Source organism: Gorilla gorilla, chromosome 13, assembly GCF_029281585.2.
Source record: "Gorilla gorilla gorilla isolate KB3781 chromosome 13, NHGRI_mGorGor1-v2.1_pri, whole genome shotgun sequence".
NCBI classification, from domain to species: Eukaryota; Metazoa; Chordata; class Mammalia; order Primates; family Hominidae; genus Gorilla; species Gorilla gorilla.
In genome coordinates, this window is record NC_073237.2 from 128,906,333 (window position 1) to 128,932,403 (window position 26,071).

General features: G+C 51.7%; 2 protein-coding genes across 6 annotated transcripts in view; one reads left to right on the plus strand and one right to left on the minus strand.

Annotated features, from left to right (window-relative positions):
* CFAP77 (cilia and flagella associated protein 77) overlaps nt 1-26,071 on the plus strand; it is a 159,577-nt gene that overhangs the window by 122,181 nt on the left and 11,325 nt on the right. The window contains exons 4-6 of one of the 2 annotated variants that reach the window (XM_055351417.2): nt 1,638-1,743; nt 6,991-7,092; nt 7,815-8,177. In XM_055351417.2, the coding sequence (XP_055207392.2) occupies nt 1,638-1,743; nt 6,991-7,092; nt 7,815-7,889 (283 nt within the window). In that variant the 3' untranslated portion in view covers nt 7,890-8,177. Of the gene's footprint in view, nt 1-1,637; nt 1,744-6,990; nt 7,093-7,814; nt 8,178-26,071 lie in introns of those variants that run through there. The other variant, XM_004048772.5, reaches the window with a different exon arrangement.
* The window catches only part of DDX31 (DEAD-box helicase 31), a 122,504-nt gene continuing 108,658 nt past the window's right edge, over nt 12,226-26,071 (minus strand). For all 4 annotated transcript variants that reach the window (XR_010130384.1, XM_063696819.1, XM_055351409.2 and 1 more), the window contains one exon: nt 12,226-12,737. Coding sequence is in view for 2 of the 4 variants with exons in the window: in XM_063696819.1 (XP_063552889.1) it covers nt 12,689-12,737 (49 nt within the window). In the remaining 2 variants the exon portion in view is untranslated. The remainder of the gene's footprint in view (nt 12,738-26,071) is intronic.

Consider the following 26,071-nt stretch of genomic DNA (forward strand, 5'->3'; position numbering starts at 1 on the left):
AGCTTCTTAGTTAGTAAGTTTGGTTTATCTTTTCATTTTCTTCCTCATGAAAATAGAAATATATGTATATGCATCATATATGAGATATACATCATAAATTCTAGATATCTATCTTATATATATGGGGGCATCCTATGGGACTGGTTAGGGGTGCTTATTTAGTTTTCTCTGGTTGGTTCTAAGCTCCAAGTGGGTACAAAACTTAGGGGAGCCAGGAGTTATTAACCAAGTCCTGGACATTCTGGGTTGGCTGTTTCAGGGTTATTCTTTGGCTTCCTGGCCTGTTGGTAGAGACCACAGTCTGACTTCCTACAAGTCTGGCATAGCAGGTGGCTTCCTGGGCTGGTTACTGTACAAAACGGGCTGGTTTCCTAGCCTAACTGCTGCAGATTGTGGCTCATAGTTCTTTTTTTTTTTTTTTGAGACAGAGTCTTGCTATGTTGCCCAGGCTGGAGTGCAGTGACGTGATCTTGGCTCACTGCAACCTTCATCTCCCAGGTTCAAGCAATTCTCCTGTCTCAGCCTCCCTAGTAGTTGGGATTACAGGCACACGTCACCACACCCAGCTAATGTTTGTATTTTTAGTAGAGACAGGGCTTCACCATGTTGGCCAGGCTGGTGGCAAACTCCTGACCTCAGGTGATCCACCTGCCTCGGCCTCCCAAAGTGCTGGGATTATAGGCGTGAGCCACCGCGCCCAGCCCATAGTTCTACTTTTATATGTGGTTTGGCCATTGTCCATTTGGATATTCTGTCTCTCAACCTGTTTAGAGATTAGGTCCCACCTGGGAGCAGTTGGCCATTCGCTGCTACAGAGGCTTGTGGCTGAGCGGGTCTGCCTTGCGGTGCTTCCCGTGCTGCTCTGGGATCTTACCCTTCTCATCTGTAAGATGGGAATAATACTAGTATCCATTTTCCTGTTGGGAAGGGGTGGAGCATACAAAATGCCTAGGGTAAGTGCTCCTTGGCTGGAAATCGTTGTCAAGGAGAACCAGAGCCAGACACTGATTAAAGGTGGTAAAGACATTTTATTCAATACTATTGCAATAGGTGAGAGGCTTCAGTATAGAACTGAGTTCAATTCCAGATACAACAGAAGTGGGGATGTTTAGCTGAGGAGCCAAGGGAGGGGCGGGGTCAGTGGATGGAAAATTACTAAGAGGAGACATCAAGGCAGGAAGATCCTTGCTAAAGGCAGGCCAAGGTCATCAGATATCAGGGGTGCGGGTGAGGAACTTAATCAGCTGTCAAGGGTAATCAGATGTGAAGGGGTGGGGAATCAACGTAGCAGGAGTCTTGGCTACAACTGGCTTCAGCAGGCCAAGGAAGGGCCCAGGGATGAGGCCTAGTGAGAAAGAGCTCAGAGGACCAGAACTCTAACGTCTTGTCAAGGAGGGAGTCCCACCACCATCCCAGGCCCAGCACTCATAAGCCTATGTGAGGGACCTGTTTCGTGGCTTTTGAGCGCTGGGAGAGAGGCTTTCACAGCCGGGGGAGGGAGAGAGGCTTTCACAGAGGTGGGAGTGATGTACCCCACAGCCCCTGACGTTTAGGAGGCTCCCGGGGGCGGGCGGTGGGGAGCGGGTGCCTCTGGTCTTTCCGGGGCCTCAAGCTCTGTCTGGACTTCTTCCCTCCAGGCCTTCCACACCCTTCTTTGATCTGCTGCAGCACCGGTACCTGCAGCTGTGGGTACAGGAACAAAAGGCCACCCAGAAAGCCATCAAACTGGAGAAGAAGCAGAAGGTAAATGCAGCCCTCGCTCCCAAGTTGCCAGCTGATGGGGTGGAGAAGAGAGAAGGGCTGGCCAGGGCCAAGCATTGAGATGACACTTGTGTATGTTTGTCATTGGGGATGAGTGGGAAATCAGGTTGCATCTTCTGACCAGCATCAGAGAATCTACAGCTGAAAGCATCCTGGTGATTATCCAGTTCATACCCTACCTAAGCTCAGAGCGTAGAGGAGATGGGTCCAGGCCATCACTCAATAGGCCCCGTGTGACCCTGAGCGGGGATGAGAACCCAGCTGTCCTGACTCCTACCTCGGGACCCTTCCCACCAAACCTCTGCACACACCCAAAATCAGATTTTAGACTAATCCAACCTGGCCCACACAGAAGTATGTCCTGTACAATCTATAGAGAAAAGGCCAATAAGGCAAAGTTGAAAAGGAAACCACTTCTGAAACGGTGCCTTAAAGAACACATTATATTAAACTTTGTAACATTTTATTACAAATTAACCAGGAAGCAGCATTCCAAACACCTCCCGTGCATGACGTGCATCCTCGCATCTATGCTACCAAAGCCACAAGGCAGGCATTGTAATCGCTGCTTCCCAGGCGTGGAAGTCGAGGCTTGGGGAGGCAGTGCCTGCACAGGGAAGTTTGAGCTGAGGTCCCAAGGATGTCCAGACACTGCCAATTGCTGGTGATAGGAGTCCCTAGCAACAAGCAGGACGTCAGGGCAGTGAGGTTTTTAGCAGGAAGGAAAACCATCTTTAATTGTTCGTTTGTGTTGTCATACACATGTGAAAATACTCAAGGCTGGGTGCGGTGGCTCACGCCTGTAATCCCAACACTGGGAGGCCGAGGTGGGTGGATCACCTGGTTTGAGACCAGCCTGGCCAACATGGTGAAACTCCTGTCTCTCCTAAAAATACAAAAATTAGCTGGGCATGGTAGTGGGCACCTGTAATCCCAGCTACTCAGGAGGCTGAGGCAGGAGAATAGCTTGAACCTGGGAGGCGGAGGTTGCAGTGAGCTGAGATTGCACCACTTCACTCCAGCCTGGGTGACAGAGTGAGACTCTCTCAAAAGAAAAGATACTAGAATGGTACTTCCTGGCTGGGTACGGTGGCTCACACCTGTAATCCCAGCACTTTGAGAGGCCAAGGCGGGCGGATCATGAGGTCCGGAGATCGAGACCATCCTGGCTAACACGGTGAAACCCCGTCTCTACTAAAAATACAAAAAATTAGCTGGGCGTGGTGGCATGTGCCTGTAGTCCCAGCTACTCGGGAGGCTGAGGCAGGAGAGTTGCTTGGACCCAGGAGGTGGAGGTTGCAGTGAGCCAAGATCGTGCCACTGCACTCCAGCCTGGGCAACAGAGCAAGACTCCGTCTCGATAAAAAAACAAATAAATAAAAATAAATAAATAAAATAGTACTTCCTTTAAAATATTCTGAAACTCGAGCTTTCAGAGAGATCAGATTGGCCTCCTCGGCAGTAGGTCCAGACTGACGATGGTAAAATCAGAATCACTCTATGTTCACACGGTACTTTATAGACTTCATCAAGGCGTGGCTCCGGCGTGGCTAGTTGTCATGACAATCACAACCAGCACCCTCCCCAAGCCTCTGAGCTGAGGGCTGGGCTGAGTATGCACCCTGAGTTTCTGCATTTAGTTCTCTCAGAATGCCCTGAGGTCAGTCTCTCCTCCTATCATCTCAGTTTGATTTATTTCACGGGGAAACTAGGGCTCAGAGAGATGAAGTGATTTGCCAACAGTGTCAGACCTAGGTGTGTCCAGCCTGAGAGTCCAGGCTCTTCCTGAAGAAGAGGTCCCACTCCTGCTGTTTACGGAAAAGCCTGGGGCTCAGCAACAGCGCCTATGATGTTCTAGGGCCAACCGGGGGATCGGAGGAGTCTTTCTAGAAATCCTGGTACCCTCAGGAGGGGCCAGGAGGGGTGCACAAAGTGGGAGGCTGAGGATTTCCAGGTGTGGCGGGTGCCAGGGCCTCTCCTGGCTCTTCTCAGCAGTCTGCAGAACGCCAGACACCTCATTAAAGAGCTCGGCCTTGTAATAACATTTTAAGAGCAACCCACGACTAGTTTATTCGTTAATGGCTCAAGCAAGAGTCCACTTGCTGTGGTAATGGCCGATTTCAGAGGGAGCATTGCCAGCACAAACTGCTTTCTAGCCCCGCATTAGAGCTGGGAGTTTTTTTTGTTGTTGTTTGTTTGCTTTTGTTTTTGTTTTTGTTTGTTTTTGAGACGGAGTTTCGCTCTTGTTGCCCAGGCTGGAGTGCAATGGGGCAATCTCAACTCACTGCAACCTCCGCCTCCTGGGTTCAAGTGATTCTCCAGCCTTGCCTCCTGAGTAGCTGGGATTACAGGCGCCTGCCACCAGGCCCAGCTAATTTTGTATTTTTAGTAGAGACGGGGTCTCACCTTGTTGGCCAGGCTGGTCTTAAACTCCTAACCTCAGGTGATCCACCCACCTCAGCCTCCCAAAGTTCTGGGACTACAGGCATGAGCCACTGTGCCAGGCTTAGAGCTGGGAGTTTTAATTAGCAGGTATTTCACGCATCCCAGAGTGTTGGTAAACCGACCCCATCTTCCAGCTCTAGGACAGAGCCCCTCCTTTTCAAGCAGAGCCCCCAAAACAGCTCGTGTGGTTTGGAGCAGGTACCAGCTCTGCATGTGTGGCTGAGTGAGTCTCTCTTTGTTGGGGTCTTGGTTTCTGCATTGGGTGCGGAAAGGGGTCTGATTAAACAAGGCCCCACCATACTGTGCCTGTTGGGGGAGGAAAATGTCTTTCCTTCTACCCATTCTAGACTCATGGCTGAGGGCCCTATCACAAAAGACAGATTTGCAAGAGAAAAGCATTCAAATGTCTTTCAGTTTTATGTGACACATGAGCCTCTGTAAGGAAATGAAGGCCCAAAGAAATGGTTAAACGCATATATTTTTATGCTGGATTTGGTGAAGAAGGGGATAGTTGTGGAGAAAGGATTGGATGAATAGTGTGATCTTTTGGTGATAAACTGGGGGAAACTTCGCAAGGCCTGTCTGTTCAGATTATCAGGATGTTCTTTACCTGTAAGTTTTGGGGGGCACCTCTCGAATGAGGGTCGCATAACCTGCTTGAGGGGAGAAGGGCAGGGGATGTGAGCGAGACGTCCTACTTCTGCCCTTTTTCAGTATGCCTAGGGGGCATATTTGGAGGTATTGTGAACCCCATCACTTAGCCCATAGCAGGCACTCAGAAAACACTTGTTGTACCAACCTCGTAATCTTGCTCCAAGATTCTCTGTGGCTGCTATATTGTCCTACAAATGGCTACAAACCCACCAAACGCTGGGAGGCTGTGGTCTGGGGTTGATAGACAATTTACCGGACTTGCTTAGACGGTCAGTTTGCAAAGCCACATCCCCACCACCACAGACCTCAGTGTCCTCCTTAAGCCTGTAAGCATCGGGGTATGTCCTGATTTGGATGGTGATGACCCCAGATGAAATTCGTGGCAACAGCTACCAATAAGTGAGCCATCATCTTGGCCAGCTGCCCTGCTCAGAGCTCAACTCAGCAAACCCTGCAAGAACCCTGCTCAGTGGGCGTTGGCACCCTATTGCCAGCAGAAGGAACCGAGGCTCAGACAGGTGACATGACTGCTTGCCTCTAATTCCGAAGCCTGGCTCCATAACCCCCGACTAGACAGCCTCTCTGCTTTGGTTCAAAGATAGTTTCAAAACCTTCTAGACATGACCAGGTGCGGTGGCTCACGCCTGAAATCCCAGCACTTTGGGAGGCCAAGGCCAGTGAATCACTTGAGGCCAGGAATTGGAGACCAGCCTGGCCAACACGGCAAAACCCTGTCTTTACTAAAAACACAAAAATTAGCTGGGCGTGGTGGTGGTTGCCTGTAGTCCCAGCTACTCGGGAGGCTGAGGCAGGAGAGTTGCTTGAACCTGGGAGCCTAGATCACAGCACTGCACTTCAGCCTGGGCAACAGTGACACTCCATCTCAAAACAAAACAACAACAACAAAAAACACAAAAATCGGGTAGGGGGGTTTGTAAGTGATTCACAGACACTTTCAGTAAAATTAATACAATAAAATCAGTAAAAGGGGTTTACTGGGGTGGTGGCACCTTCGATTAAACTCGGTTCAGTCTTTATTTGCCGACTGTGCCGTCTGTGTGCTTCACACCATGGGAGGTGACGCGGAAGGTTTACTGGGCCCCGCCCTTGGAAGACAGTTGCCTTTAGGGAAAGAGGAAACATAAGCCTGGTGAACCCCAGGGCAGATCCATGTTCTGTAGGGCCTGAAAGGTCTACAGTTTGGAATCCCAATTTAAGAGAAAGTACACAAAGGAAACCTGAGACCCTGTGAGCTCATGCCCAGGGCCCCTCCTAACTGAGCCCTGAGATAAAGGACTTGGCAGCATTGATGGCCTCAGGGCTACTCTGCCAGGCCTCTGACCCCAATACTCCCAGGGGGCTGCCCTGAGCCAGGTCTGTGGCTCTGGCCATAGCCAATACTGACGACTCCCAAACCAGGGCCTCCAGCCCATCCCCAGCCGCCTACGCCCCATCCCCTGGCACATCTTAGGACATGACACAGTCGAAGCCAAGTGCCAAGTCTGTTGGGTCAGTCTAGAACAGACCTTACGAGCTATGTGGCTCTAACAGTGGACTTGCTGGCACCTGTTAGTGGGCACAGGCACGCAGATCAGGAGCAGAGGGGCTTCCACTGTGTCTCTGAAATCACACCTGCAGAGACACCGTGGTGGGAGGTCCCTGAGTCCCCCGAAGAAGCTCTCACTCCTCCTGCACGAGCAGGCCATGGAGGACCTGCTCTAAAAGACACTAACCCCTGGAATCGTGCACTTCTTCATCCAAACACCATGGAGTCCTGGGGACCCACTGGGGCTGCGTGAGCCACGGAGGACAAGTTCAAGGATGACTGAGACACTATCCATGCCCTGAGGGTGGCTGCACGCTGGAATCCCACATGTTCCAGAGACTGGAATGCCCCGGGTGTCCTGGGGTCCCACCCCCTCCGGCCCAGTCTCCTGAGCTGTGGCCAGAGACAGGACCATGGAGGCAGGTGGTGTGAAACAGCCTTGGAGAAGGGCTGGGGCCAGAAGGAAAGTGACCGAGGATCTTGCCACGCCAAGAATCCCAGCCCTCTGTCTCTATATCCCTTCAGCACGGCCTTCTCCAGGTAGCCAGGCAACCATCTCACCTTTGCCTTTCCCTGGCCTGCAGGTGGTCCTTGGGAAGCTGTATGAGACCCGGAGCAGTCAGCTGAGGAAGTACAAGCCGCCCGTGAAGCTGGACACCCTCTGGCGCATGCCTCACTTCCAGAAGGTCAGTGTCACCTTCATCTACACCCCTCCCTGCACCTTGCTGGCTGCCGCTCGCCTTGCCAGGTCCTTACCTGCTGTCTCTGGGTTCTGTGGGCTTCTCACCATCGACTAGCACGACAGCAGCAGCAGCGATCGCAACAGCTAATGTTTCTTGAGCACTTCCAAGGCCCGGAGCTGAGCCTTTGTGACTTTTCACATTCACTGAAGGGGGCAGCTGCTGCTACCAGGCCTATTTTCCAGACAGGAAACATGGTGGATGCTGCCGAGTGGCAGAGTCTTGGGCTAAACCCAGACCATCTGGGTGCAGAGGCTGGGTGGCTGTCCACCTAAGGCAGAGGCAGTCTACCTGTAGAGGAGGCTGTCCACCTGGAGGAGGCTGTCCACCTGTAGAGGAGGCTGTCCACCTGGAGGAGGGTGTCCACCTGGAGGAGGCTGTCCACCTGTAGAGGAGGCTGTCCACCTGGAGGAGGCTGTCCACCTGGAGGAGGCTGTCTAGCTGGGGAAGGAGGCTGTCCACCCGGGGAGGGGGCTGTCCGCCTTGAGGAAGGAGGCTGTCCACCTGGGGCAGAGGCTGTTCACCAGGGGAGGAGGCTGTCTCCCTGGGGCAGGGGCTGTCTGGACCAAACCTCCCTCCAGGGAAGGGGTAGTTGATGCATGACATCCTGCGCTGGGAATTTTGGGGTGCAAGACAGATGCATGCCAAGCAGCATGAACTTCCCACAGAGTGATGTCCCTGAGGAGAGAGGAGCAAAGGTCTACCAAGGACTGGGGCAAGTGTGTGACACGTACCCAGACTGACCTAGATAAGGACCCAGGGAACACGCCACGTTCTGGCCTCAGAACTCAACCGGTGTTCGCTCAGCCTTGTAGCCCTGTAGCACCCAGACAGGGATTCATCTTCAACAGCTTTTGGCAGGGAAAGAACAATGTAAGAGCCGGGGGCACCGTACGGAGAAAGGGAAGTGGGAGATTTGGGAACAGTGGCTTCAGGATGGGGCCGGGGGAGGTGCGTGTGTCCAGCTCGGGCAGAGGGAGCCTTTCTAGGAGGCCACAAGGCAGTCGCCTGGCCCCGGGAAGACAGCTGCAATGTTCCCGGGCAGCCAGGCCCGGCCGCTGTGCCGCATTAAACTGCAGTTTAAACAATGAAGGGGCCGGTGCCTTTCTGAGCCTAATGCACTCGAACAGGCTGTAGAGCTTCACCGGAGAAACCTGCTCTGCCCCCCTTGACGCGGCCTCTCATGTCCTGCCCAAGTGGCCTCTGCCAGCATATGTCAATGACCATGCGCCCCGCCGCCCGTCAGTGCGCTGCCTCCGTGCACAGCAGACGTCAAGGGAGGAACAGGGCCGAGTATGTTTGGGAGGTGGTGGGAGTCACTGCAGCTCCGCAGCAACTCTCACCGCTCCTGCCCTCAACAGCGCGGCTCCTCTCTAGCTTCTCTACCTTTTCCAGCCATGTTGCTTCCTCTGCTTCTCCTGCTCTCTCACTCACTCAGCAGATTCTGTCCACAGCCTCCATCCTGGCCCTGGCTGTGGTCTTTCCTCACTGCCTATTTTTTTTTTTTTTTTTAAGGCTGGGTCTCACTGTGTCACCCAGGCTGGAGTGCAGTGGTGCAGTCACCTTCACTGCAGCCTCAACTTCCCAGGCTCAGGTGTTCCTCCTGCCTCAGCCTCTTGAGTAGCTGGAACCACAGGCTTGTACCACCATGCCCAGCTGATTTTTGTGTTTTTTGCAGGGATGAGGTTTCGCCATGTTGGACAGGCTGGTCTCAAACTCTTGGCCTTAAGTGATCCTCCTGCCTGGGCCTCCCAAAGTGCTGGGATTACAGGCGTGAGTCACCACGCTCAGCCACCTCCCTGCTCTTTTCTCTGTGAGAATCCCTGCAGTTTATGGGGACGCTGCCTGAGGAGGGACTGGGACCCAGTGTTCCACTGGCATGGGCTGCCCTCTGCAGCACTCTGCTTTAGGCCTTGACTCCCAGCCCCACTCAGCCCCCTCCTCTCTGATTTAGAGCCCAAGACCATGGACACAGGAGGCTCAGGTGTTCTCCCCTCAGCAGAGCAAGGAAAGGGCTCCAGGTAACAGTGCTGCACCTGTGCTGGGAGCTCCGGTCTCACTCACCTGTGTCCCATGACGCCTGGCCCGGAGTAGGAGCTAAATGCACATAGAATGAGTTTCCATTTTCCAAAGAGGGGATTTGACTCAGCTGACCACGGGTCTGCCAGTCTTGAGACCGTTGTTCTGAAATATGATTATGAACAATAGCAAACCAGGAATGATGGCCTCCTGTACCATGCCAGGCACTGCGTGAGGTCATGTGTGCATATTACTTCATTTCAGCCTCAGAACAAGAGTCCTGACCAGGTGGTGCAGATGAAAGGCAGAGGGGGAGCACCTTCCTTGCCCAGAGAGTGGCGGGGACAGGAACCCAGGTGTGTCGGATGGCAGGGCCCAAGCCGAGACACATGACCTATCGGGCCATAAAACTCATGAGAAAGAAAATCAACATGCAAGCCACAGCATCTACCGAGTGTTCTCCTCCTTTCCGAGGGTATTCGCAGGATGCTGGGAGTTAAAGCTGCAGGCTGTCTCCCTATCCTTGCCAGAAACCTGGGGCCAAGGGAAATGGGGAATTGTGCCGGGTTCATCCCTGGATGCCACCCTGTCCAACCCAGCAGAGACCCTTAGACACAAAGAGTGCTGCCGTTATGGGTGTCACACGCAGTCCCCTCCTTGTCAGGAAGTAACACCAACAAAAAGTATTTACCGAGCCCTTAGAATGCACCCGGCGCTGAGCAGGTCTCATCTCATAGATATCATGCCCCCATTCTACTGACATGGAAACTGAGGCTTGGAGAGGTGAGAAGTGGAGTCTGGGTCCAATCTGGGGTTTCCTAGCCCCAGGGCCTCCCGAGGACCCCTTCCCTCACCTCCAGGCCCCACCCGCAGGTCCCCATTCTCACCACCAAGGGATCCTTTCTTCCCCTTCACGGCCCTTAACTCTGCAATTAATTCACTGGGCAATTTTTTTCATCTTGCTCAGTAAAATGTGAGCCCCCAGGACCGTGCCTGTCAGTTCCATGCCTTGTCCCCAGAGGCCAGCAGGGTGCCTGGCACAGAGTAGCGGATCAGTAAACATCTGTGGAATGAATGAATGAGGGGATGAAAGACTGAACCGCCAATACAGCCCAGAGGGACAGAAGAATTTAAAAGTCTGTTACAGACCTGCTGAGCCTCCCCTTTCTCCCCTTCCCAAACCAAGCACCCACCATCCCAGCAGCCACCAACTGGGCCTGGACTCAGGGGTCCGGGCGGGCGGCCAGGGCCACTCCCCCCAGGCGGAGCTGCTGTCTGTGGTGTCTGTCACGTGTGAAGCCCCGGGAGGGCCTTTGTCTGCGCCTGGCTTTGCCGCTGATCTGCTGCCCCCACCGCAGCCCCATTATGAAGGGAAAAGCACTTCCAAAAAAGTTGAGCCTGTCACGGTGATGGATAACCTAAATGGACTCTCCCCGCTCACGAACAGATGTCGACGCTGAACTCTGTCAGAAATAATTAAACACCTTTCACACTGAAAAGCAGCAGGCAGGGCGCGGCTGCTGCACCGACACCACCAGCCACGAGGGGGCTGCCCCGCCAGAGGGGCTGCCGAGACCCCCGCCCTGGATAACCCGGGCCACTTACAGGGTCGAGAGAGGAGAGGGACCAAAGAGGGAAGAGGACACATCCCCCACTGTGCATTCCCTCCAGGCAGGGCAGTACAAAGATGTCTTCTTTCTGGTCTGTGCCACCAGCAACTGCCCCCGGTGGCCGGGGCCCAGAAGGGGGTTCAGCCAGCAGCCGGCGAGGGGCCCTCCTACCAGGACAGTTATGCGTGGGCTCTCTCTCCGGACCTCTGTTTCCTCAGCTGACAATGAGTGGGTGGGACTAGTTCTTGAGCGTTCCTTCCAATCCAAGATTCTGTGATCCCCAGTTCACTGGCCCAGGAGCCTTGTGGGAGGGGATGGGGGCCCTTGGAGGTGCAGACCCCAAACCCAGGGTGAGCCAGCAGGGGGAGCAGCTCAGATCCTTCTCAGGTGCCCATTTTGGGGATGGGACATGAACTCATTTTCTCCCATCCCTGAATGGAGGAGCCGCTGGGCTGGGGCTGATGCCCTCTGTGCCCTGGGGGGATAGAGACGCTCCCCTGCCCTTTGGCCAGGTGTTCTAGGTCTTCAGGGCAGACAGCCAGGCCAGCAAGGAGTAATGTGGTACATCTGTGTGCACGCATGACTCCAGGGACAGCCAGACGGGGTCAAGTGGTGACCCTGCCACCTACCTGTCAGGTGGCTTTACCTGTCTGTGACCCACTTCCTCTTCCATAAAATGGGCTAACAAATGCTCCCCTGGCCAGGCTGCTGGGAGGATCCAGAGAGAACATGTGTGCACCATGCTTAGCAGAACGCCTGGCCCATGTTAACTGCCTATAAGTGGCAGCTCCATGAGGATGGCTGTGGAGATCATTCATTCATTCATTCATTCCCCCGCTCATTCACAAATCTTTTCCACATGCGCCTTCATGCCGGGCCCTGTTCCCCGCACTGATGCTATGCTGGCAAACAGGCCAGACTCGGGTGTGACTGCCACCGTTGGGCTGCTGGCCGCTGGCTTGGGGTGACGTGGACAGACAGACCGACACACAGGCAGCTGCACAGCTGGGCTCCTGGGCCGGGAAGTCTGGAGAAGCTCTGCCCTAGGTGTCCTCAGGTGTCCCCAGGTGCGCTGTGTCCGCAGCCTGAAATGGTCCAGAGACACCAACCTTGCTTGAAGGGCGGAAGCCACTCCCATAACAATAGCCCCATTAAACATAACCCTGTGTGGGCCGGCCCACCCTGTTTCCTTGCCTTTTGCAGAAACTTCCTCAGGGCTCTCCAGGCAGGGTCCAGACACCCCCACTTGCCCAGGCAGCCCTCCCTGGGGCCCTGGCTAACAGCGCTTCCTCCGGTTCTCAACCAGCCACTCACGCACAGCCACACAAAGCAGACGGTACATCCTTCTGCCCAGAGATGGAGAGTGAGTGCCCCCAAAAGCTTATGGCCGATGACAATGGCGAAAGACTGGATGCCACTGATGAAGAGATGGCTCAAGTACACGTTAGGAGACCTTGAAAACCATGGCTTTAATCTGTACTTATTGACACTTTAATAACATATTGTTGGGCAAAAGAGTCCATGCCACGGGACCCCGCCTGGAGAGAAGCACCCGAGCATCTCTGAGGGTCTGCACAATGCCTACAGACATTCGGCAGGAGGGCCCCACAAATGGTAGCAGTGGTGATCTTTGGGGCGGGGGGTTGGGGGGTGAAGCTGATTTTCCTTTCTCTGATGCTCTTTTCTATATGGTTTGCATTTTTTTCAATGAGTAGATGTAGCTTTTCCAAAACCAGTAAGGCTATTTTTTAAAATGTTTTTAATAAGATGGAGATCCTGAGTTCTTCCCCAGGTGTTCATCCCAGTGTTCGACCTCCAGCTTTGAGCTCAGTTCTTCCTGATGTCTCACCAAATGCTCGCATGCTGCTGGCCAAGTCCGGTTTTGCAAATTCAGCTTCCCTCAGGCATGAAGGTCAGGGCTGTGCCCCAGCAGCGAGGCCTGCTGACTTCCGGAGCCTGGATCTTTATTATAAAGTCTATGTTATAATTAGAGACCCACCATCCATTTTAGAAGGAGGCTTGCCCAAGCATCTGTTGGGGGGGGGGGGTCTCCACATTCCCCTCCCGCCCCCACCCTCGGAACACCCGCCCCTCCGCCCACAGTCCTTGTCTCTCTACACCTCCAATACCCACCAACATTACATAGTCGTTCAGTCACTAAAGTATGAACAAATTGACTATATTTTCATTTGGCTTTTGGTTTCAGCCCCACTGCTTTAGAATAATGGCCCAAGCTATTAAGCTAACAGTTTGATTTACAAGCTTTTGTGCTCTGAACGCTGGGATCAGACTCCTCTGTTCGTGGAAGACTAACCCTGCTTCGGGTCTCCTGGGCCCCTGGCTCCCTAATAGAACAGGAGATGGAGGGAAAAAAATATATCTCAGCAGCCAGCCAAGCAGCGACACCCAGAGATGCAGCTGATTAGTGAAAGCTGCTGAATCTAAGAAAAGGATTTTCTTCCCCACCTTTAAGCTCTCTTACAAATCATAGCTGGCTGGAAAGTTAACTCTCTGCTACACCCCCCAAGCGGGCTCCTAGCCTGTCCACCCTGCCGCCTCTGCCTCTCCACAAGGCTTGTCTGGTTAAAATGAAGACGGGCCGACCCCCACAAAGGTGTATCCGACCCCAGGAAGGACAGATGCCAGATCTATGGCCCCTCCCAAGGGTCTCTGCACCAGTGATGTATTTTAAGAATCCTGTCGCTTCCTTGCATCGGAATAAGAATCATCTTATGTCACTGTGTAGGGCACCAAGTGCAGGAATGGAATGTGTCACATGCGGAAATAGGGCAATGGGAAGAATGATTCAGAGGCCCTGATGGAGTTGACACTTCCTCTGTAAATACAGATACCCCCCATTCTACATGGATCAGTATGCCGACGAGCTGACTTGCTACAGGGATGAAAGCAGGAGCTTGGCCGGGCGCAGTGGCTCATGCCTGCAATCCCAGCACTTTGGGAGGCTCTGAGGCGGGTGGATCACCTGAGGTCAGGAGTTTGAGACCAGCCTGGTCAACATGGTGAAACTCTGTTTCTACTAAAAATGCAAAAATTAGCGGGGCGTGATGGCAGGCACCTGTAATCACAGCTACTCGGTGGGGCTGAGGTAGAAGAATCGCTTGAGCCCCGGAGGTGGAGGTTGCAGTGAGCAGAGATTGTGCCACTACACTCCAGCCTGGGTGACAGAGCAAGACTCTGTCTCAAAAAACAAACAAACAAACAAAGCAGGAGCTTAATTGGTTTTACATAATCTGGCACCTCAGAGGTATAGAATTTTTAGGCACCTGCTCGTGAGGTGACATTGCTGCTCAAATACTGGCAAGCCACAAATAGCCAGAGCTGAAGTTCTGGGGCAGAGACAAAAGGAAAGGAGGTGTTCATGTATGTGGGGAGTGATGGGGGAATAGCGGCCAAGTTCCTAGAGCAGCACTCAGAGTCTGGGAGTGTCTGTGGTGGGGCCTGCAGAGGCCAACAGTGAAGGGACGACCGAAGCTGACACTTCCAACGGGACCAGTCCTACAACCTGGGAACCCCCAGCCTGGCTGCCCCCTTCATCCTTCCAGCTCCAGAGACTTTTCTGTCTAATCCAGAAGGTTCTTCTCCCTGATTATATGCAAAAATATTTCAGTTTTTTGTTGAAAATCACCAGAATCGATGAGTAAGACAGCTGGTTTGGGCATCAGTTACATCTTTCTAATTTCTAGAGGCAGCAAGAGTCTCATGTTGAATTTTGGGAGTTGATGGAATTTGGGGGGTCCCTGATTTCTTCTTCCGACTTCTAGCTCATCTCCAGGAGAATAAATCTCCGATGATCTAGAGAGAATCCCACCAGCTTGGGAAGGAATTTGGGGAGCGGCATCTTCCTCAACATCTCCCTTGAAGCTTTTTTTTTTTTTTTTTTTTTTTGAGACAGGGTCTCACTCTGTTGCCCAGGCTGGGGTGCAGTGGTACAATTATGGCTCAATGCAGCCTCTACCTCCCAGTCTCAAGTGATTCTCCTACCCCAGCCTCCTAAGTAGCTGGGACTACAGGCATGCAGCTGATTTTTAATTTTTTTTTTTTGTAGAAACAGGGTCTCACTATGTTGCCCAGGTTCCTTTTGGTTTCTGAGTGTCCCCACTTGTCAGCCTCCATCCCCTGGCCCCAGCGAGGTTGGTGGGGTGGGGACCCAAAGCCACCTGACATGGTGCCATCTGATATGGGGCCGTCAGCAGGTTCTTGCCCATAAATGGCATCAGATGATTTCCTGGGATAAACTCAGGGTTCATTCAAACTGAACTCTGGCAAAAGTGCAGGTGAAATGGACCAAGATGCTGCAAACACAGCCTGACTGGCTACCCTCAGAAAGGGAAAGTGCATGGCGTCAGTGAACACATTTGGGGTAGGGGGAAAGTAAGACAATGGGGAGGTTTTATGAAGACCGACTCTGTCTTCTTCCCCTCCTCTCCTCAAAGAAGTCCTAGGAAATGATGCCTTAGGGTGGTGCAAAAAAAAAAAGAAAAAAAAATGTGGGCAGTTTGACCAAAGTCCAGTGGCTGGGAGAGTGGAGGGGAGAAGTTATCCTAAAGATAGAGTTCCCAGACAGCAGCAATGATAACATCAACAGCTCACACGTCCTGACTCCTTCTTGGGTGCCAGCCTGGGTGCCCTTTTTTTTTTTTTTAAACTGTATTTTATTTTTTTAAGATGGAGTCTCACTCTGTTGCCCAGGCTGGAATGCAGTGGCACAATTTTGGCTCACTGCATCCACCTCCTGGGTTCAAGCAATTCTTCTGCCTCAGCCTCCTGAGTAGCTGGGATTACAGGCATCTGCCACCACGCCCGGCTAATTTTTGTATTTTTAGTAGAGACAGGGTTTTGCCATGTTGGCCAGGCTGGTCTCGAACTCCTGGCCTCCAGTGATCCGCCCACCTTGGCCTCCCAAAGTGCTGGGATTACAGGCATGAGCCACCACGCCCGGCCCAAGCCTGGGTGCTTTTGTGAGTTATCCCATTTCATGTCAATACTCTTAATAACCCCACATGGTAGAGATGAGTTGCCCTGTCTCTAAGGCAAGGAGGCTAAGGCTCGGAAGCTTAAAGTCACGTGCCCAAGGTTAATAGCTAGCATGTGGCCAGGTGGGGACTTGGACTCTGGCTGGCTGCCTCCAAGCCTCAGGCCCTGAAAGAGCTGATAAATACTAAAGACCTGCAACTGAGGTCGGGGGCCAGTGCAGGGCTAAATGCGGGGCCTGGGAAGGAAAGTGCAGGGCGGTCAGGAATGAGGGATTTTATGAGTGTCCAGGGTGTCGTGGCCGGGCCTGCTCCGGCTGATTTAAGCCCTGGCAATAAACCAAACTTCCCACTGCCCCAAAAGCCTCTAGACCTTGATAAAACCTCGGGCATCTTTTAAATTGCAGTTTGGCCTCAAGGCTAAAAAGGAAAGAGGCGGCTGATCCCGGATTCAGGCTTACTGCATTAAAAGTGGGAGGCTGAGGCTGAGCCCAGCAGGAGGGCTGGGTCTGTCTGTGGGCTGGGCAGCCATGCAGAGTGGCTCCAGGTCCCAGCCTGCCTCGTGCCCACCCCAGGTCTGCATCTGTGAAGTGGGAACGGCAACAGACAGGACCAAGTGCAATCATGCATGTGAAGCGCGTGGCACAGGCCTGGCTAGGGGACGGTCATGGGGCAACAAAGCCTCTGGGAGGGACGAGGCCCTGGAAGCTGCTCCTTTAGTAAGTTATTCGAAAACTTGGCTTTGCCTGGGATCCTCTGAGGAGATGTTTAAAATGCAGAGTCTAAGGCCCAGTGCGGTGGCTCATGCCTGTAATCTCCCAGCATTTTGGGAGGCCAAGGCGGGAGGATCACTTCAGCTCAGGAGTTTGAGACCAGCCTGGCCAATATGGTGAAACCCTGTCTCTAGCAAAAATACAAAACTTGGCTGGGCATGGTGGTGTGCTCCTGTAATCCCAGCTACCCGGCAGGCTGAGGCAGGAGAACTGCTTGAACCTGGGAGGTCGAGGTTGCTGTGAGCCGAGATCACGCCACTGCACTCCAGCCCAGGTGACAGGGTGAGACTCCATCTCAAAAAAAAAAAGCAGAGTCCAGGGCCTCTCCAGGACTCTGATCCAGTGGGTCTGGGACAGCCACCAAACCTGTATTTTCAGCAAGCCAGCTGCCCCAGCTCTCAGGGTCAGTGTCAACTCCACTCTTACAGTTACGTTCAAATATGTGTTTACTGTGGCAGGTGGATGTATTTTCATATGTTTGACATGAGGCATGATGGGGCTTTCAAAGGGAAATGTGCAGTTGGAGACCGCCTCTGTCTGTTAAACAGCCCTAAGGCTTATGAACTTCTGTCTTAGTCAGGCTGCTCTAACAAAATTCCATAGACTGGGGAGCTTAAACAACAGATGTTTATTTCTCCTAGATCTGGAGACTATAAGTCCAAGGTCAGGGTGCCAGCATGATCAGGTTCTGGTGAGGGTCCTCTTCCTGTCTTATAGCCAAGGCACCTTCTCACCGAGTCCTCACTTGCTGGAGAGAGAGAGAGGAAGCACACACTCTGGTGTCTCTTCTTATAAGGACGCTAATCCTATCATGGGGGCCCCACCCTCACGACCCCATTTAAACCTAATCAACTCCCCAAGAGCCTTATCTCCAATGCCATCACACTGGGGGTCAGGGATTCACATATGCATTTTGTTGGCTGAGCATGGTGGCTCCCACTTGTAATCCCAGCACTTTGCGAGGCTGAGGTGGGAGGATCATTTGAGGCCAGGAGTTCAAGACCAGCCTGGGCAACTAAGTGAGACTCTGTCTCTACAAACAAACAAACAAACAAACACCATATGCGAATTTTGGGTGGACACATTCAGTCCATAGCAAGCTCTTTTTCAAGTGCAGTGGAAATCTGCCTTCTACCTTCCACCTCCTCGTTGTGTTTCTTGCCTCTTGATCCCCATGGGATCACCTTCTCTCCCTTCTGCATGACAGCCCTGCAAATTCCCAAAGTCAGATACCATTTCTTCATAGACAACCAGGGTCTCGATTGCACCCCAGGGCAGAGTTCTGAATGTTGGAAGGGGGAACCCCGCGTTGCAACAACAGTGGACGGCCCAGGCTCCACGGTCTCCACCAGTCCATGCTGCATTCTCTACCTTTATCCACATGCATGGAAGATTTGTCAAGCTGCACTGCATTTCTATATATTTTTAAATAAAATTGTGACTGAAGCTGTCTATCAACGCCACTTGAATCACTTAATACAAGAACCTCCGTGAAAATTCCCTGCTGGAGGGCAATTTCAGGAAGAAGTTTAGTCGGATTTGTGTACTACTAATAGTAGTAATAACAGTACAAGCCACCATGTCTTCAGTGCCTACACTGTGTGCTAGGCACCATTCCAGGGGCTTGGCAATGACCCCACGGGATGGGTAGTATGACCCTTACTTTGCAGGTGAGAAACTGAGGCCCCTGGTCACACAGTTGGAAAGCGATAGGACCAGGATTGGAACTGAGATCTGTGGAACTCAAAGCCCTATGTCCCTAGTCATCGAGTGCACTGTCATGCCTTCTGTTGTGGAAAAAACATGCTTGACCTGATGGAATGTGCTCCATTTGGCTTCATGTGGCAGAAATTGAGCAAGGGTTAGAATCTGTTTAAACCAGGGGCCTGAGAGTCGCTACACTTTTCTTCAGACTATGCTTTATGCAACCCTTATTTTTTTATTTTTTTTTTTTGAGACAGGCTCTCACTCTGTCACCCAGGCTGGAGCACAGTGGCACAATCACAGCCTCAGCTTCCTAGGCTCAGGTGATCCCCCACCTCAGCCTCCCAAGTAGTTGGGACTACAGGTGCACACCACCATGCCCGGCTAATTTTTTTTATGTTTTGTAGAGACGGGGTATTACCATATTGCCTAGGCTGGTCTTGAACTCCTGGGCTCAAGAGATCTGCCCGCCTTGGCCTTCCAAAGTGTTAGGATCACAGGCATGAGCCACTATGCCCAGCCCTTAAATACCTTGTTTCACCTTGCGTGCAATCCGCCAGATACCTTCAAATCACTTGGAAGGAGACAGGGTACAAATACTGAAGAAAGTAAAACACTTCTTCCACTTAGAGTTTAAGCTGAGCAAAGCAGAGATCTTCAGGGTGCCTGAATCTTGGATGCATTCCTAAGGGCTGTGTTGCCTCATCCCCAGACTCCTGACCCACTCATCTGTCCATCCGTCCATCCATCTATCCATTCATTCATCTATCCAACCATCTATCCATCCATCTATGCATGCATGCATGCATCCATCCATCCATCCAGCCACCCATCCATCCATCCATCCATCCATCCATCCATCCATCCATTTATCCATCCATCCTCAGCCATCTGTCCATCTGTTTGTTCATCCAACCATCCAGCCAAGATTTGTTTGGTGTCTACTGGGTGCCTCTAAAAGTAGAGTTACCCCAAGACATTTGAAGGCCTCCTGTCTGCTGACATTTCCCTAGAACCATGCCCACAATATGGCATTAACATCTTTGCTATCTAGCTGAGGACACTTAGCTCTAATAGTCCTATTTGTGACTTGTCAGGCTTAGCCTCGTCAACCACAGAAAGGTTCTGCTCCTTCTTAAAAGATACCAGAAAAAAATCCTTCCTGGTCATTATTCCAATAAGATAAAAGGGGAATAACAACACCAAACCTCGTTGCAGTACACTCCACCCCCATGGGCCGAGGACACCAAACATCTGAGTGTGTCCCCAGCTTCCCTGGCAGTAACGCAGAAGTTGTTCAACAGCCTATATTAATGAGCAATAAAGTACTGACGGGCACTGCATGGACGGCTCAGCAAAGGACTTAATTTGCAGCCGAGCACAAAATCAAAGACTGTCAACCGAGGAACCATGTGGCTGGATAAGCACCTTGTGCTACCTGAGAAAGCACTGTCAGGTAAATTTCCAGAGAAAGTAATTAAGGAATCCCCATTGTCTAAATTCAGCAGTAAAATTTGGAGCTTTGGAATTTGATGGTCACCAGGGAGCTGGTGTCTCCTCCCAGCCCAATCCTTCATCAGAATGAACAGTGGAGGCTTAGGAAGGGATCAGCTGGCGTGCCTCCCGCCCTTTCCCTGAGACACCCCCCAGCCCTGTGTGGTCCTGCGTGTGCTGTCTTGTCAGAGAAGCAGAAAGCAGCAAATGAGATCTCCGCGTTGTGAGATGGGGGTGAGATTAATATACAAACATATAGACCTGAGATCTGGCAAGTGCCAATTAATATTTATCAAGCACCCACGGCGTACATGATACCGAGAATCAACATGCAAAACATACAGTCCCTGGCATCAGGCAATCTCCACTCCGAGTCACACGCAGGTTCCGCGCACAGATAGATGATCCGTGTGCTTGGAGGCACCTGCCCCGGTGGGAGAACCCACCAGTTTAAGTTAATATTGATACAAGCGCCCTCTTCATACTGAGACAATGTAGGATTCTCAAGCAGGCATCGTCAGCACCCTGGCCTCCACTGGGGGAACCCTGATGAGACACTACCCCAGATCTCTAGGGGCTGTCCCATTCACAAAGACACCTCAGCAGGGCCTCCGTCGACACAGTCCCTTCACTAACTTCTTCTTAGTCTTCACGATAAAAGAAAAAGTCCTCCTCCCCACTGAAGATCAGGCTCTGCTGTGACCTCCCCTGTCCTGATATTTCTAAGCGGGGGTGGGCAGGTTGTGGCAGGACCCCTCCAGAAGAAAGAGCTGAGCAGCCTCCCATCATCTGGGTTCTGCAAAGAAAAGGGAGGACCCCCTCCCCGGCGGCTCAGCTTGTCAGGGCCTTTGTTGACAACCCCATTGAAAGCGGCCTCACTGTCGCTGTGAAGTTTCCTCCATCTCCCATTCACTCCTTTCTCAGGCAGTTTCTGAAAGGTGAAAAGTCTGGAAAACACACACACACTCTCTCCCACCCCACGCCCCGAGCCCCATCACACAGAGGGAGAGGGGGGTGGCAGCTTGGGGGAGCCGGGCTGACGAGCCCCTCACCTGGCCCCGCGGTGCACCGCCTCCAATTAAATCAAAATGGTTTGTTTTTAATGGTCTTTTACACTGACAAGTGGGCGATCATTTTGGGCCCACGAGCTGTCAGGGAACTGAGGCAAATCCTCCGTTGATAATGCCCAATGCTTCCAATTAGGAGCCGAGGCCGCTCCTGGCGCGCTAACGATTCCCCAGCCAGCCCCCAGGCCCCTTTGGCGCTGGCTGTTTCTTCCGCCTCCTCCACCGCAAATTACTGACACAAAACGGAAGGCCCCGCGTCTCCTCCGCCACGCCAGGCCCGGGCCCTGTTGGGTTTAATGAGCCGATGGAAGTTTCGTGGCTCCGGCGCTAAATTCTTTTCTTGTTTGACAGCTGCTAGGCTAAGGCAAGTGTTGACCTTATAAAAGATTTAGTGTTTCTCATTATTTTCTGTCAAGCTTCACAAGCGATGGCGCGGCGGTTATCATTTGCATCCTGGGGTGTGTGTGTGCAGGGTGTGTGTTGGGTGCGTGTGTTGGACAGGGGCTCCAAGGTGCAGACGGGAAACGGGAAGGGGTCTTTCCCTCTCCCCGAGTTGTCCCTGGCCCCTGCACAGCAGCTGCCAGCGTGAGGTTCTTGCTGGGCCCAGGTGTTTCAAAGAGAAGGCAAGATGCAAGTCCAAGGTGATGGATGCTTCCACGGCTTCCCGGCCTCCCGGTGGAACCAGAGCCACCGCCGTGGGGGCACGGGAGGAAGCCCAGTGCGCACCGAAGTTGGTCGACTCTCAGAGCCTGCTGGGCCCAGCACAGCCAGGGATGAGCGCTGGGCAGCAGGACAGTCCCAGCCAGACTCAAGGCTGAGGACGGTTTTAGGGTCACGCTCAAGATTTAATCAGGGACCTCACTCTTGCCTCAAAGACCCTGGTTAAGGCAGTTTCCCAAAAGCTTCCTCCTTCTGCTCTACACCCGGAGAACCGATTTTTTCAAAGTGGCCGGCATTATTTTCCCCAAGCTGACTATGGGAACTTTGTCAGTCCTTACTTTGTTCTGGCACCCCATGCAAATCGAGGCCACTTGGTAACTCACAAGGCTGCCGGGAGTCCATGTGGCACCTTCCCCAGCCCCTACCGGCCTCCTCATTTCTTTTCTTTCCATCTCTGCATCCTCCCCTTGCTCCGACCTACCCGCTGGCTGCCCCAGGAACGGGTGACCTGAGGTTGCATAAAGAGTGACAGAGTCAAGGGCAGAGGAACGTGTAGATGTCTCCTCCCCCGGTTCTGAGTTTATAAGCATCACTGATACCACGGGAGACTCCACGTTGATCTTTTAGAGTGAAAACGTGGCACTCCACCTCCCTCCCGTGCCCACGGCAGACCTTACTAATCAATCGTTGTGTACTTTTTTCACCTGCCTAGGTTCAGCCTTAGAATATTTTGTAACAGAGGTTGGCCATCAGCTACCACCAGTCTATTAGAGCCAAGTAAAATGAAACAGTACTGCCATCCCTGCCTTAGAGAGGTCATGAAAATAAATTGCTATAGGTATTCCTAAAATTGCTTATCTTTTTATGCTACTTTAAGATGATATTTATAGAAAAGGAAATAAAATATATAGCCCACTACATAAAAATAAATAAATTAGACTTCACCAAACTTTGAAAGCTTTTGTGCTTCAAACGATACTATCAAGAAAATAAAAAGACAACCAGCAGAATGGGAGAAAATATTTGTAAATCATATGTCTGACAAGAGACTCGTGTTGATGAATATATAAATTACTCTTATAAGCCAGTAATAAAATCCAGGTGTGGTGGCTCATGCCTGTAATCCCAGCACTTTGGGAGGCAGAGGCGGGAGGATCACCTGAGGGCAGGAGTTCAAGACTAGCCTGGCCAACATGGTGAAACCCCATCTCTACTAAAAATATAAAAATCAGCCAGGCGTGGTGGCAGGCGCCTGTAATCCCAGCTACTCAGGAGGCTGAGGCAGGAGAATCACTTGAATCCAGGAGGCAGAGGTTGCAGTGAGCCGAGATTGCACCACTGCACTCCAGCCTGGGTGACAAGAATGAAACTCTGTCTCAAATAAATAAATAAAAATAAGGACGGGTGCGATGGCTCACGCCTGTAATCCCAGCACTTTGGGAGGCCAAGGTGGGCAGATCACCTGAGGTCAGGAGTTTGAGACCAGCCTGACCAGCGTGGTGAAACCCCGTCTCTACTAAAAATATAAAAATTAGCCAGACGTGATGGCACGCACCTGTAATCCCAGTTACTCAGGAGGCTGAGGCAGGAGAATCACTTGAACCCAGGAGGCAGAGGTTTCAGTGAGCTGAGATTGTGCCATTGCACTCCAGCCTAGGTGACAGAGCAAGACTCTGTCTCAAAAAAAAAAATCAGTAATAAAAAGATAAATAACTCAATTTAAAAATGGGTGGCCGGGTGCGGTGGCTCACGCCTGTAATCTCAGCACTTTAGGAGGCTGAGGTGGGTGGATCATGAGGTCAGGAGATCGAGACCATCCTGGCTAACACGGTGAAACCCCATCTCTACTAAAAATACAAAAAAAATTAGCCGGGTGTGGTGGCGGGCGTCTGTAGTCCCAGCTACTCAGGAGGCTGAGGCAGGAGAATGGCATGAACCCGGGAGGCGGAGGTTGCAGTGAGCCGAGATCGCGCCACTGCACTCCAGCCTGGGCGTCAGAGTGAGACTCTGTCTCGCAAAAAAAAAAAAAAAAAAAAAAAGAAAGGCAAAAGATAGGAACAGACATTTCTCCAAAGGAGATAAACAAATAAACACATGAAAAGATGCTCAACAACATCATGAGCCATCACGGAAACACAAATCAAAATCACAGTGAGATGGGACTTCACTCCCCCTACAACGGCTAGAATAAAAATGACAGACAACAACAAGTGTTGGTGAGGATATGGAGAAATTGGAACACCCATACGTGCTGGTGGGAATCAAAAATGGTGCAGCCAAGTTGGAAACACTTTGGCAGTTCTCCAAAAGGCTAAACATAGAGCTCCCGTATCACCCAGAAATTCTACTCTTAGGTGTACACCCAACAGAAATGAAAACATACATCCACACAAAAACTATACATGAATGTTCTAGAAGCATTACTCATAATAGTCAAAAATGGAAACAACCCAAGGTCCATCAACTGATGAATGGGTAACAAAAATGTGGTCCGTCCATACAAAGGAATACTATTCCCTGGAAAGGAATGAAGCGGTCCTCTGTGCTATAACGTGGATGAACCTTGAAAACATGTTGCTAAGGGAATGAAAGCAGCCAGTCACAGAAGACCTCACATTGTATAATTCCATGTATATGAAGAGTCCAAAATAGGGAAAGCCACACCAACAGGAAATAGATTAGTGGTTGCCAGAGGCTAGGGAAGAGGAATAGGAGTGACTGCTAATGGCTATAAAGTTTCTTTTGGGGGTGATGAAATGTTCTAAACTTAGAGTGTGGAGGTGATTTGTACAATCCTAAGAACAGGCTAAAATCGGTGAGGTTTATGGTATGTGAATTATATCTCAATAAAGCTGTTTTTAAAAAGAGTCACTTTAAAAAATAGCCCAGCTGGATCAGATGAGTGATCATTGCCTAGATTCTGACTTTAGGGGCCAGAACAGGGTGATAATTGGCCACCAAGGTCTGGCCTCAGACGAGGGGAGTCTGCTGTGTCCTCCACTACAACTCTCATTCACCTGCAGCCTATTGAACTTACAAGCTGAAGAAGCTTAGGAGCTGACCTGAGGTTTATGGAAAGTTCACACACACACCCCACCTTGGGACTGGTGTTACCCAATTATTTTGCTCCTAGCGTCTAGCAAACAGCTTCATTGTTCAGTTTTGATTTCAACTGCTGCTGACTGGCCTTCGCTAATCCTTGCGAATGACCTGGAGCCATTGGTATGGCTTCTCGAAGGAGCAAATCGATTCTCATTTTCAAAGGCACAAATGCCTAGCTTTCCTTCTGCTCCGGTAAGTCCCGCAGCCCTGCAGTCAGTCCATGGAGCACAGCTCTGGATTCCAGTTGGGGCTCTGTCACTTAGTAGCTGGGTGTCCTTGGGCCGGTGTCGTACCCTTCCTGAGCTTCAGTCTCCTTTGTCAAACGAATGGTCCCCCGCCCCATCCCCTCAAGGTCGCTGCTCCTCCCCATTCCCTGGGCACGGTTCACCGAGAGTGGTGCCGGTGCCATTTGAGAACCTACATTAGACCTTGCAGGAAGGCAGGAAGTTTGTTTTCCAAGCGGAGCTTGGCTGTTCTTTGAAATCGCAGCATGTGTCAGCAGGGAGGGTCGGGTCCTGTGTCCTTGCTCATCTATTTTTGGACCACAGAGAAATGAGAGCCAGTGGCAGAATAACAATCCAGGGGACCAGATGTCTCAGGAGAGATTGTTACCCTTGTTAATTACTTAAACGACAACCTGCTACATCAGAGCTGAGGACCCAGCCTGCTCTCCCACGATGTCCTACATGAATCTGTGTTCTACCGGAGCCTCTGACCTCCAGCTGCCCCGAACTTGACAGGAATTACTGACCTGGGACTGATCCATAATTTTCAAGTGCCTCTCATTAGAGGAGACAGCCTCTCAATCTTTTAAAGCAAAATCTCTCTCCCAGTCACCTGAGGAGTTGTCACTTAAAAACTAATCTAAAATCTCTATGCCTGTCATTTTTTTTTTTTTAGCTCTTTGGCAGATTTTATTTTTTTAAATCTGTTTCCCCCCCACCAAATCCTCCCTTTTGCCTTGTTAGTCTCCAGACCTGGCACTGGAAGCTTGGTGTTTAGTTAGGGGACCTTCGTGTGGCCAGTGCATGGGGAGGGGGCGTCTGCTGGCTCAGCTGCCCTGGCAGTGGGACTGGGTCAGGGACCTGGACTCAGAAAGTGCTGTGGAAAAGCTGATTGACCTGTGAATTTGTACAGCGCCAGGTTTGGTTTCTTCTGGCCATTGAGGTTCATGTAACACACACACACACACACACACCCCCACACACACACCCCCTCCATGTGTCTCTGGGATGGGTTCGCAAGCAACAGCAAGGCATAACACTGGACAAGAGGCTCAAGACAAAACACACGGCTCCTGCCCTGCCCTCCCAACATGAAGAGCCCCAGGGCTGTGGCTGCCTGAACCCCCCACCTGTGGCAGAGGCGTCTGGTGGAGGCAGTAAGAAGGCAAGGAAAGAGGGAAGGGGAAGAAGGCAAAGGCAGCCCGCTTTTCAGCTTGTGGACCGGAGCCATTCAACCCAGCAGAAGGCTGGTGCCGCCTCGCAAGGAGGAACGGCCAACGC